Source organism: Phoca vitulina, unplaced genomic scaffold (genome assembly GCF_004348235.1).
Source record: "Phoca vitulina isolate PV1807 unplaced genomic scaffold, GSC_HSeal_1.0 scaffold20, whole genome shotgun sequence".
NCBI classification, from domain to species: Eukaryota; Metazoa; Chordata; class Mammalia; order Carnivora; family Phocidae; genus Phoca; species Phoca vitulina.
In genome coordinates, this window is record NW_022589723.1 from 25,126,826 (window position 1) to 25,141,333 (window position 14,508).

Sequence of the window (14,508 nt, forward strand, 5' to 3'; positions counted from 1 at the left end):
GTGCGTGCACACACGCGCACGCTCTCTCTCAAATAAATAAAATCTTTTAACCAAAAGAAAATTTTATATTTTGAGGCCAGGTTGGTTTTTATTAGCTGTTCTAAACAGGAAAAGGATTACTCTATTTCTTGAAAACAATTCCTTATTAGTTTTATGTATTGTGAATACTGTCTCAAAGTTTGTAACTATCTTTGCTTTAAGGTGTCTTTTACTCTTAATTTTCATAGAGTGAAATATATCCAATTTTTTATAGTTAAAAGATTTTATGTCATATTCAAAGTATTTCTCTACCCCAAAATCCAAAATATTTTTTAATACCTTTTCAAATGCTTTGCCCATTTTTTAACTGGAGCTCATGCATTTTTTTTAAGTTAAAATAGTTCTTTGTATATTCTGGAGAAGTTTTTGTCAGATGTACTGCTGACATTTTTGCACAGTCTCTGGCTTTTTACATTTTCTTTTTTTTTTTTCATTTTTTTTATTATGTTATGTTAATCACCATACATTACATCATTAGTTTTTGATTGGCTTTTTACATTTTCTTAACTGTGTCTTTTGAGATTTTAATTTGACAGAGTCCAGTTGATTAAATTTTGTTGGGTATTTTTGTATCCTAAAAAATTGTTGCCTATGCCAAAGTGACAAAAATTTCTTTTTTTTTTAGAAGTTTTAAGTTTTAGCCTTAAGCATACAGATTTATTATCTATTTTCAGCTAATTTTTATATAAGGTGTAGTGTACAGGCTAAGGTTTGATTTTTTTTTTTTTTCTATATGGATATCCAATTAATTATGCCAGTACCATTTGTCACACTGCTCTTTCTCGGGACTTTTGTGAAAATCAACTGACCCTATGGACACTCTCCTTAGGTCAAGAGGACACTATCTTGACTACTGTGGCTTAAAATCAAAATCCTCTAGCTTTGTTCTTTTTTGAAAATTCTTTTGGCTATTCTAGGTTCTTTACATTTCAGCCTAACTATGAGAATCAGTTTATCAATTACTAGATAAATCCCCATTGAGATTTCGATAGGGGTTGCACTGACTGACTCTACAGAACAATTTGGGGAAAACTGAAAATTTGGGGAAAACTGACATACTGAGTCTTCCAAACAATAAACACAGTATATTTCTGCATTTATTTAGACAGTTAATTTTTCTTGGCAATGTTTTACAGCATTCATATTATGTCTTGTGCATATTTTATTAAATTTATTCTAAGTATTTTATATTCTTAATGATATTTTTAGAGGGTTTTTTTAAATTTCATTTTCTAAATGTTCATTGGTATTTTATAAAATACGAATGATTTTTTTCATACTGACTTTGTATCTATCCTATATCCTTGGTAAATTTACTTATTAATTTTATACCTTTTCCTAGATTCATTAGGATTTTCTAAGCATACTCTCAATGTCACCTACAAATAAATGCAGTTTATTTCCTTTACAATCTGTATGCCTTTCATTTCTTTTTCTTGCCTGATTATGCTATGATCATGATGTGTTATCTTCTTTTATATATTGCTGAGTTTGACTTGTTAATATTTTGTTTAAGAAATTTTGCATATATATTTCTAAGGTATATTGGCTTGTAGTTTAGTTTTCCTATAATGTCTTTGTCTGGTGTGGGCATCAGGGTAATGCTGCTCTGACAGAATGTGTTAAGAAGTTTTCCGTTCTCCTTTATTTTCTTAAGAGCTTTGTATAAGATTGGTATTTTTTTCTTTCTTAAATGCTTAGACTTCTATTGTGAAATGGTATCTGGGCTTGAACACTCCTTGATGGAAAATTATTAAGTATCAATCTAATATCATCATATACACACCTACTATTCTATTTCTGTTTTTCTTAATTTGTATCTGTAAAGGAATTTGCCCATTAAATTGGCTGTTAAATTTATTGGCTCAATGTGCTCAAAATTTAAACTACTTATGTGTGTAGTAATATCCCCTTTCATTCCTGGTACTGTTAATTTGTGGTTTCTCTTTATTTCTTGATCAGACTAGCTGGAAGTTTATCAGTTAATCTTTTCTATTGATTTCCTCTTGTTTTTATATCATTGATATCTCTCTTACTTGTTACTTGATTCCTTCTATTTACTTGGAGTTTAATTTGTACTTCCCGGTCTAGCTTTTTAAGGTGGAAGCTTATGTGACTGATTTCTAGAACTTTCTTCTTTTCTAATATGATCATTTAAACTTCACATTCTTTGTTGTTAGCAAATGTTTCCTGTGCACTCTTCACTTCTTTGTATAGATTTAAATTTCCATCTGGTTTCCATCCTTTTTCTAACCAAAGAACATCCTTTAACTTTCCTTGCATTAAATTTTCTTTCAGTGATTATTCAGCTTAAGCTGAATCTAACAAATTTTATTATTTTGTGTTTTTGTTATTCACTTCAAAATAGTTCCCAACTGCATTATTTGATGTGACATAATTTCTAAAAATTTCAGAATTTTCCAGGTTTTTTGTTATTGATTTCTAATTCAATTTCCTTAACACCCAAGAACTTATTCTATATAATTTCAATCCTTTTGAACGTATTGAGACTTCTTTTATAGCCTAGCATATGCTAGCAAATGTTCATGCACACTTGAAAAGAATGTAGATCTGCTACTCTTGAGTGGAGAGCTCTATAAATGTCAATTAGGTCAGGTTGGTTCAGAGTGGTGTTCAAGTGTCCTATATCCTAACTGGTTTTCTGTCTACTTGCTCTATCAACGTATCAGTCAACTTCTCTACTCAGAAATAAGTGTACCTCCAACTATAATTTGTAGATTTTTCCACTTATCCTTCCAGTTTTGTCAGTTTTTGCTTAATGTATTGCACAGCTCTATTACTAACTGCATTATTAACTAACATTTAGGATTATTTCTCCATGATAAAGTAAAAGGTCCCTCCTTGTCCACAGTAATATTCTGTGAACTGATACACATTCTTTAATATTAATATGGTCACTCTAACATTCTTATGATTGGCATTTTATGATACATGCTTTACCATTCTTTTAAACTATCTGTGTCTTTACATTAAACTGCATTTCTTTTAGCAAGGAAATTGAAGCAGTAATCAAAAATCTCCCAACAAACAAGAGTCCAGGACCGGATGGTTTCCCAGGGGAATTCTACCAAACATGTAAAGAAGAATTAATATCTATTCTTCTGAAGCTGTTTCAAAACATAGAAATGGAAGGAAAACTTCCAAACTCTTTCTATGAGGCCAGCACCACCTTGATCCCCAAACAAGACAAAGACCCCACCAAAAAGGAGAATTACAGACCAATATCCCTGATGAACATGGATGCAAAAATTCTCACCAAAATACTAGCCAACAGGATCCAACAGTACATTAAAAGGATTATTCACCAAGACTAAGTGGGATTTATCCCTGGGCTGCAAGGGTGGTTCAACATCCGCAAATCAATCAACGTAATACACTACATTAATAAAAGAAAGGACAAGAACTGTATGATCCTCTCAATAGATGTAGGAAAAGCATATGACGAAGTACAGCATCCTTTCTTGATTAAAACTCTTCACAGTGTAGGGTCAGAGGGAACATACTTCAATATCATAAAAGCCATATATGAAAAGCCAACAGTGAATATCATTCTCATTGGGGAAAAACTAAGAGCTTTCCCCTTAAGCTCAGGAACACGGCAGGGATGTCCACTATCATCACTGTTGTTCAACATAGTACTAGAAGTCCTAGCCTCAGACAACAAAAGAAATAAAAGGCATTCAAATCCGCAAAGAAGTCAAACCCTCACTCTTTGCAAATGACATGATACTTCATGTGGAAAACCCTAAAATTGCTAAAACTTATACAGGAATTCAGCAACATGGCAGGAAATAAAATCAATGCACAAAAACCAATTGCATTTCTATACACCAACAACGAGACAGAAGAAAGAGAAATTAAGGAGTCGATTCCATTTACAATTGCACCAAAAACCCTAAGATACCTAGGAATAAACCTAACCAAAGAAGCAAAGGATCTGTACTCAGAAAACTATAGAACACTCATGAAAGAAACAGAGGAAGACACAAAGAAATGGAAAAATGTTCCATGCTCATGGATTGGAAGAACAAATATTGTTAAAATGTCTATGCTACCTACGGCAATCTATACATTCAACGCAATCCCTATCAAAATACCATCAACTTGGGGTGCCTGGGTAGCTCAGTCAGTTAAGCATCTGCCTTTGGCTCAGGTCATGACCCCAGGGTCCTGGGATAGAGCCCCACCTTGGGCTCCCTGCTCAGCAGGGAGTCTGCTTCTCCCTCTTCCTCTGCTGCTCCCCCTCCTTGTGCTCTCTCACTTGCACTCTCTCTCTCAAATAAATAAATAAAATCTTCAAAAAAAATACCATCAACTTTTTTCACAGAGCTAGAACAAATAATCCTAAAACTTGTATGGAACCAGAAAAGACCCCAAATAGCCAAAGGAATGCTGAAAAAGAAAACCAAAGCTGGTGGCATCACAATTCCAGACTTCAAGCTCTATTACAAAGCTTGTAATCATCAAGACAGTACGGTACTGACACAAAAACAGACACATAGATCAATGGAACAGAACAGAGAACCAAGAAATGGACCCTCAAGTCTATGGTCAACTAATCTTCAACAAAGCAGGAAAGAATATCCAAAGGAAAAAAGGTTCTTCAACAAATGGTGCTGGGAAAATTGGACAGCCACATGCCAAAGAATGAAACTGGACCACTTCCTTACACCACACACAAAAATAGACTCAAAATGGATGAAAGACCTAAATGTGAGACAAGAATCCCATCAAAATGCTAGAGAACACAGGCAGCAACCTCTGTCACCTTGGCCGCAGCAACTTCTTGCTAGACAGGTCTGCAAAGGCAAGGGAAACAAAAGGCAAAAACGAACTATTGGGACTTCATCAAGATAAAAAGCTTTTGCATAGCAAAGGAAACAGTCAACAAAACCAAAAGACAACCAACAGATTGGGAGAAGGTATTTGCAAATGTCTTATCAGATAAAGGGCTAGTATCCAAAATCTATAAAAAACTTATCAAACTCAACACCCAAAGAACAAATAATCCAATCAAGAAATGGGCAGAAGACAAGAACAGACATTTCTCCAAAGACGACATACGAATGGCCAACAGACACATAAATAATTGCTCAACATCACTTGGCATCAGGGAAATACAAATCAAAAGCACAATGAGATACCACCTCACAGCAGTCAGAATGGCTAAAATTAACAAGTCAGGAAACAACAGGTGTTGGTGAGAATGCAGAGAAAGGGGAACCCTCTTAACACTGCTGGTGGGAATGCAAGCTGGTACAGCCACTCTGGAAAACAGTATGGAGGCTCCTCAAAAAGTTGAAAATAGAGCTACCCTACAATCCAGCAATTGCACTACTGGGTATTTACCCCAACGATTATGGCAGCAATGTCCACAATAGCCAAACTATAGAAAGAGTCAAGATGTCCACTGACATCTGAATGGATAAAGAAGATGTGATATACAATGGTGTATATATATGCATGTGTGTGTATATAATGGTGTATATATATGTATGTACGTGTGCGTATACATATACACGTACGTATATATGCATACACACACGCGCGCACACAATGGGATACTACTCAGCCATCAAAAAAATGAAATCTTGCCATTTGCAACGATGTGGACGGAACTAGAGTGTATTATGTGAAACAAAATAAGTCAATCAGAGAAAGGCAATTATCATATTATCTTCCTCATATGTGGAATTTAAGAACCAAAATGGAGGATCATAGGGGAAGAGAGGAAAAAAATCAAACAAGATGAAATCAGAGAGGGAGACAAACCATAAGACACTCTTAATCATAGGAAACAAACTGAAGGTTGCTGGAGGGGAAGGGGTGGGGGAATGGAATAACTGGGTGATGGACATTAAGGAGGGCATGTGATGTAATGAACACTGGTATTATATAAGACTGATGAATCACTGACCTCTACCTCTGAAACTAACAATACATTATATGTTAATTAATTGACTTTAAATCTAAAAAAAAATTTTTTTAACTACATTTCTTTTAGACAGATTTGGTCTTGCTTTAATCACTCTTACCATCTCAGCTTTTTAAATTAATGTGGGTAGTCCATTTACATTTAATGTAATCATCAGCATGATTAGATTTAAACTTATTTTATTTATTTTCTATTTGTCCTATATGTTCCTTGTTCCTTTTTTTTTTCTCCTACCTTCTTTTGGATTAATTGAGTATTTTAAACTCCAGTTGATCCTTGAACAACCCAGGGATTAGGGATGCCAACCTCTCACACAGTTGAAAATCTGCATATAACTTTTGACTTCCCAAAAACTTAAATACTAATAGTCTGCTGTTGACTGGAAGCCTTACTGAAAAAAAATAACTAGTTAACATATATTTTGCATACAATATATATTATATACTTTATTCATATATAAAGTAAGCTAGTAAGAGAAAATACATTTATAGTGCTATAATTAATGTACTGTACAGTATTTACTGAAAAAAAATCCACATATAAGAGGACCTGTGCAGTTCAAATCCATGTTTTCAAGGGTCAACTGCACATTTGATTTCCTTTATTGACCTGTTAACTATATCTCCTTGATTTTCTTTCAGTGGTAACTCCAGGGCAGGGGACATCACTGTAAACATCTTCTTAAAAGGACGATAGTAAATACTTAGACTTTTGGGCCACACTGTCTCTGTTACAACTACTCAACTCTACCAATGTAGCGCAAAGGCAGCCACAGACATGCACCTGTGAATGACTGTGGTTGCATTCCAATAAAACTTTATTTACAAAAACAAGCAGCTGGTCCACGGGCTGTAGGTTGCTGAGCTCTGCACTAAGGTTTCCAATACCCAACTTTTTAATAGCAGAGTCTACCTGCCAAAATTATACGACTTCTTGTATAGTGTAAGAAACAACAATATATTGCTACTTTCCCTCCTCCTATCTTTCATGCCATTATCATAAATTTTGATTCTTCGTATATTATAGACACATTTTACATTAATATTTTAATTATCTCTTAAAGAAAATATTTAAATGATAAAAATGTCCTTTATATTCTACCTATGTATTTACTATCTTTTTAAAGATTTATTTATTTTTGAAAGAGAGAGAGGGCGTGCATGTGAAGGGGGGAAGTGGGGAAGACAGATGGAGAGAGAGTCACAAGCAAACTCCACACAGAGCATGGAGGCCAATGCAGGGCTCAATCCCACAACCCTGAGATCCCCACCTAAGCCAAAACCAAGAATCAAAGGCTTAACCGACTGCGCCACCCAGGCGCCCCTATGTATTTACTATTTTATGCTCTTCACTTCTTTGTATAAATCTACATTTCCATCTGGTATCCTTTTCTACCTGAAAAACATCCTTTAACATTCCTTGCAATGTAAATCTCCTAGAGGCAAATTCTCCCAGCTTTGTCTAAAGAAGATCTTTAATTTGCACTCATATTTTAATATTATCTTCACAGAATACAGAATCCTAGTTTGAGAGTTTTTCTTTCAACACTTTAAAGATGTCATTCCATGTATGTCTTCAGTTTGCAATGTGTGATGGGGAGGCAACAGTTTTTCTTATTATTTGTTCCCTGTATGTAAACATGTCTTCCTTTCTGTGGCTGTTGTTGTTTTTTTTTAAAGGATTTTATTTTTAAGTAATCTCTACCCCCAATGTGGGAATTGAACTCAACCCTGAAATCAAGAGTCACATGCTCCACTGACTGAGCCAGCCAGGCACCCCTCTTATTTCTAGTGATTCCCAGTAATTTGATTTTAATGTATCCTGGTATGATTTTGTGTTTATCCTGCCTTAGTTTCACTGAGCTTCTTAGGCTTTTTTTCATATCTTAAAATTCTGGAAATATTAATTTTTCAAATCTTTGTTCTACATTCCCTCCTCCTTGGACTCCCAATTATTTTCTCTCTGTGCTTAGATTTGGGTTATTTCTATTGTTTTATTGTCCTTTATTCATGTTTTCTTATGTTAGCTTCTGCAATAACTAATTTGCTCTTAAGTCCATCCATCAAATTTTTCAATTCAGAAAATGTACTTTTCACAGTTCTTTAAGTTACATTTGGTTCTTTATTATAATTTTTATTCTCTGTTTTCATGTTTTTCTGTAATTCTTTGAACATACTAATAATAGTTGCTTTAAAGTCCTTGTGTGCTAATGCCTGTAATTTCTGGTTCTGTTTCTATCTGGGTGTTTTCTTCTCCTGACTATAGATTACATTTTTCATCTTTTTGTCATCTAGTAATGTTTTTTGAATGTTAGACGTAATGAATGTTTACATTGTTAAGTATCTGCATTCTGTGTCCTCCTTTAACAAATATTATTGAGCTTTATTCTGACCGGGAACTAATTTACTTAAAAATCACTTTGATCTTTTTCAAGCTTGATTTTTCAGCTTAATAAAGGCAGGTTTGAAGTAGTCTTTAGATGAGGTCAACCTACTCCTACCATGGCTTGGGATCTCTACCAAGTGTAATTTCTTACAGTTGTTCAATTTATATACTTTCCAATAGTTTGTCCTTCCTGGTAATTGTCTAATACAACCCTCACCCTCTGCACACACAGGTTAGTTTACAGCTAAGACTCAGGGTAACCCCTGTCCAGATATCTGGAGCTTTTTCCTAGTGTAGTCCTCTCTTCTCGGGTACTCTGTCCTAAGACCAGATACCTAAGCCTTCCTAAACTTTGACCTGTCTTCAACTCAGCAGAATTGCTATGTACTTCTCACTCTTCTCAAGATCCCCTTCCCCTGTGCCATACCTAAAATTTTGCCTCCAGTCAAAAAAATCAGGGAAATCACAGAGAGACTTATTTCTACCCTCTCGGGGATCTCAGTCCTTCACTGCCTATTGTCCAATGTTTTGAAAATAACTGTTTCAAATATTTTGTTCAGTTCAGTCTTCATATATTTACAGGAGGTCTAGTTGGATTACCAGTTACTCCATCACAGCTAGAAGGAAAATCTCCACCTACTTTTTCCACTAAGCATTTCACATTTTTCATTTTAGACATTTAATACTTTAATATACCTGGAGTTTTGTTTTGTTTTAAATGTAATATAAGATGGAGACCTAACTTCATTTTTTTCCAAATGGACATTTTTTTCTGGCTCCAATTATTCAATGATCTCTACTTTTCCTCACTGATTTGAGCTTCTACCTCTACTATATAACAAAGTTTCACACATGTATCGGTCTTCTTCTGAGCGCTCAATTTCATTCCTCTGGTCAACTTGTTCATCCTATGCTAATATCATACTCTCAATTATTATAAGAAGTTTCAATATCTTCCAGGGTAAATCCCTCTTTCCTGCTCACCACCTTTAGGGTGGGCCCTACTTCTTCTTAGCCTTTACTTTTCTCTATAACATACTTTTCTCTATAACATTTTCAACCCACCATTATGCTGTGAATAACCGTGTTGTAATTTATATTGGAATTGCAGTGAACCTACAAATCAATATGGGGAAAATTGATGTTTTTATGGTATTAGGTATTATTTTCCACAACTATGGTATATCTCTCCATTTATTTAAAATCAATCTTCTTTAACTTTTCTTCTGAAGTTTTATAATTTTCCTTATACAGGCTTGTAATTCCTTGTTACACTGATTCTTCAAATCATGATATTCTTGATACTATTATTAATGATGTCCTCTTTTTCTGGTAGTCTGCTGATACAAAGAAATGCAACCTACTTTTGTATATGAATGTTATATCTAGCCACTGCTAAACTCTCTTATATTTAGTATTCTGTAGTCTTGTCCTCTTTATCCACATTACCAATACCTTAGTACAAGCCACTATTCTTTTTTTTTTTTTTTAAGATTTTATTTATTTATTTGACAGAGAGAGAGAGAGAGACAGTGAGAGAGGGAATACAAGCAGGGGGAAGTGGGAGAGGGAGAAGCAGGCTTTCCACTGAGCAGGGAGCCTGATGTGGGGCTCGATCCCAAATGACCTGAGCCAAAGGCAGACACTTAACAACTGGGCCACCCAAGCACCCACAAGCCACTATTCTCAATTGAGTAACTGAAACACTTCAAATTAGTTTCCCAGTCTCTAGTTTTGTACCCTACCCTGGAATTAAAAATTCTTTACTGGTCTTGCTATCTCTCTGTTCCTCCTGTCTTCCTAGCTCTTCACAGTCAACCTAACTTCTGCTTATTCTTTTAATTTCTAATTATTGTCCTCAAATACTTCATAGGCTAGATTAACTACTCCTCATTTGTGTACAGTACCACCCTATGCTTAATCCTCTTCTATCTCTTACCACTCTCAATTGTTTCTCTGTGTCACCAATTAAACTACAACTGACCCTTGAACAAACCCTTCATGGGTCTGAACTGTGTGAGTCCACTAATATGCAATTTTTTCCATACATAAACTACCATACTGTAAGTGTATTTTCTCTTCCTTATAATTTTCTTAATAACATTTTTTTATCTAGCTTACTTTATTATAAGAATACAGTATATAATACATATAACATATAAAATACTTTAACTAACTGTTCATTAATTGTTCATAACAGTCTTACTGAATGGATACAATAAGGTATCCAATCAACAGGAGGCTATCAGTAGTTAAGTTTTTGGGAAGTTAAAAGTTATATGCAGATTTTCAACTGCACAAAGGTCAGCACCATGTTGTTCAAGGGTCAAGTGTTATTAATTTTTTGAGAACAAGCTTTCATGTTCATCTCCACATACTCCCAGAACCTACCAGTCTCTGACATATGGCAGAAGATTGACACATAATTATTCAACAAGTACAAGAATAAAATCTCACTTGTACTTGAAAGATGCACCTGAAATGGAATTATTTGTGCCATTCTGCAGATCAAGAAATACACATATCTGCATTTGTGACTCAAGAAACTCAAGCAACATTACTCCATCTTACTACTTTTAGAAAAGATGCCAAAATACATAATAAATGTTTTACCATAAAAATAAATTTTTAATTTTAAATCTGTGTTTTGAATTAACTATTTTTTAAGATTTTATTTATTTTTTGACAGAGAGAGAGAGAGACAGCGAGAGAGGGAACACAAGTGGGGGGAGTGGGAGAGGGATAAGCAGGCTTCCCGCTGAGCAGGGAGCCCAATGTGGGACTTGATCCCAGGACCCTGAGATCACGACCCGAGCCAAAGGCAGACGCTTAACGACTGAGCCACCCAGGCGCCCTTTGAATTAACTATTTTTAAAAAGGTCAAAAAAAGGGTGCCTGGGTGGCTCAGTCGTTAAGCGTCTGCCTTCGGCTCAGGTCATGATCCCAGGGTCCTGGGATCAAGCCCCGCATCGGGCTCCTTGCTCAGCGGGGAGCCTGCTTCTCCCTCTCCCAGTTCCCCTGCTTGTGTTCCCTCTCTCACTGTCTCTCTCTCTGTCAAATAAATAAATAAAATCTTTAAAAAAAAAAATAAAAAAAAAAAATAAAAAGGTCAAAAAAAGAGTAAAAAAACAATAGTCAAATGGTGAAAAAACTTAATATATCAAAAGCAGAGTTGGAGCCCCACACTGGACATAGAGATTACTTTAAAAATCAATTAATTAGACAAATAAACAAACGTGTGTGTGTGTGTGTGTGTGTGTGTGTGTGTGTGTGTATCAAAAGCCTTGTGATTTTTATTATAGTGCCTAACCATCTCAGTTTGCTTAGGAACACATGATTTTTAGTGTTAAACTAGAGAAGTCCCAGGCAAACCAGGGGAATTTGGTCGCTCTAATTTTCATACTAATACAAATACTTACATTTATACAAAACACATGTTCAGACTAAATTTTTCATAACTTGACAACAAAACATGTAAGACAGAGTATATTTTGGACATGTAACTTAATGTTTTTTGAGTCACACGTTTTTTGAGTCACACATTCCAATCTCAGCACCATGTCTTTATTATAGGCAAGTTACCTAGCCTTTTGAACATTAAAAAATATAAATTATTTCCCCACAGTGGTATAAATCTTTCAGAAATTCTAGAATATACATTTTTAATGCAGAAACACATGCCCAGGCTCATTTCCATTTCTTAAATGCAAGCTAGTATTAAAATCCTTACCTGTGTTACTTCCTCTACACCAGTCATCTGGTACTTCCTCATCCTTTCAAATACTGAATGATCTGCACAGCCCCCCTGTGGACCATATTTATGGGGATAGTCTAAAACACAAAGAAGTAAGGTCATTACTATCATATGTTTAGAGATTTCTAATTATCTTATAAATGAAAAATTAACCGTCACAATTAACGAAAGCCATAGATGCTTACTGAGCATCCTCATTTTAAAAGCTGGCAGGTTCGCAAGTTCTCCCCCAATAAAACATCACTGGTCTCTAGATTTTTGTCATATAGATGATTTGTGAATTCTAAAAAAAGGACAATAATCATTCTTCATTCTAGGTTTAACTTTCCCAACCTTTCCTGCTTCGGATATATAAAGTATGTTAATACTGCAATTTACTTCATTTCGTCATTTATAACTTTCCCTCCAAACACATTAAATTTCCTATGCTGCAAATGTACAACCCAAGCTGAACTACAGTTAGACTAATATAATATTCTACATAGCTTGAATTCCTTCAATGAATACCAACTGGCTTCAAGGAAAAGTGACCCAAAAACATGCTTCATGGCACAGTAAAAGCAGAGTATGTCTGCTTTAAATTTCTTCAAAATGTAATTCAATTGAGTGCTTTATAAGCCAATAACTATTTTATCATCATTTGTTTTCCCTTTATAATTAAGCAGTGATTAATTTATCCATAACTGAATTGGTTCTATTTCTAGATAGCTGTTCCATTTTAGTTTAGTCATTTAAAAGCTTATTCCACTCTCTCAAATTTCATACTTCTCCCTTGCTAGGGTTCTTATTCATGAACATATTTTATAATATAATCAAGTTACCATAATTAAGAGAACTGTCAAGATAAAATACCAAGACATGGGTGAGAGGGGAAGCACTGCAAAATCCTTAAGTAGCTTAAGATATAGTAAAAGAATTATAATTAGAAACACTGCAGGTAGTTTCTTAAGAAAATCTAGAACCTAAAGTGGATACTAGTGACCTATTTCTTTGGAAATGCTAATTACATAGTACAACACAAATTTAATCTAGCAGTTAAGAGGGAAGGGTTATGGGACAACCTACATTTACTGATACTAACAGTTCTGACTTAAACTTTAGTTTTTTATCAGAGGTCAAGACTGCAAAAACTGTAAAATTCCAATCAATAAATGTGAAATGATACACTTAAAATGTTACCACATTATAACTCCACATGTATAAAGTGATTTAGGTAAGGATCATTAATGGGTACTAAAACCATAAGGTGAAAGATATGAGGTAACAAGATATTCAGAGTCTCTGAAAGTATCACTCCATAGATTATTTATTAATTATAAAGGACACCGGTACCTTCACACTAAAGATATAGTAATTCTCACCAAGTAATCAAGCTAAGCACGACCAGTAGCAGAAAAATATGTGCCTCTGATGTGATGCAGTAAGGAATCCCCAGCTTTCCCTATACAATATTGACCAAATATGTTCACTGAATCTAATCATGAATAAACAATCAGACACAACAAAATGCAGAATATCCTATAAGTCACTGACCTAGACAAGTAAAAAATGGCAATGTCATTTAAAGAAAAAAAACAGAAAAAGTTGATAACTAAGGGTAGGGGAGCCTGGTAATTAAGACACTAAAAGAGACATAATAAACAAATGCAAAAAAGGCTTTCTTAGGACTACTGGAGAAATTTTATTACAGACTGGATAGTAAATGATATTACTGAACTAATTTTTTTAGGGGTGAAACACTACTATAGCTATTTATGAAAATGTACATATTCAGGGGCGCCTGGGTGGCTCAGTCATTGGGTGTCTGCCTTCGGCTCAGGTCATGATCCTGTGGTCCTGGGATCGAGCCCCACATAGGGCTCCCTGCTCGACGGGAGGCCTGCCTCTTCCTCTCCCTCTCCCCCTGCTTGTGTTCCCTCTCTCGCTGTGTCTCTCTCTGTCAAATAAATAAATAAAATCTTTAAAAAAAGAAAATGTACATATTCTTAGGGAGTGTGTGCTTTAGCGGATGTGTTTAGCAATGAAGTTTCATGATGTCTACAACCTATTTTCAACTAGTTCCCCAAAAAGTGTTGGAGGGGTGCAAAAAAAAAATTTTTTTTAATGGCAGATCTGGGAGAAGGATATTATGTGTTTATTGCACAATTCTTTTAACTTTTTTTAAGTTTAAAATTTTTCAAAATAAAATTAGGACTAAAAGACTGCAATGTTGGTAGAACAAATGATTTCAAAGTGGCACTGAAGTGCCAAATGAGAAAAAACCTAATATGTATATTATTTTAGCATTTCAAAGGTTGACTTTGAGAAAGTAAAAACATAACACCATCCAACATGTATCTAGTAAGAATCTGCCACAAAGGCTGAAAAGTTTTCC

The 14,508-nt window shown here is 34.8% G+C and overlaps 1 protein-coding gene across 4 annotated transcripts in view; it reads right to left on the reverse strand.

Moving 5' to 3' along the window:
- ADAM10 (ADAM metallopeptidase domain 10) overlaps nucleotides 1–14,508 on the reverse strand; it is a 136,037-nt gene that overhangs the window by 49,266 nt on the left and 72,263 nt on the right. For all 4 annotated transcript variants that reach the window (XM_032418012.1, XM_032418015.1, XM_032418013.1 and 1 more), the window contains exon 5: nucleotides 12,111–12,211. In XM_032418012.1, the coding sequence (XP_032273903.1) occupies nucleotides 12,111–12,211 (101 nt within the window). The remainder of the gene's footprint in view (nucleotides 1–12,110; nucleotides 12,212–14,508) is intronic.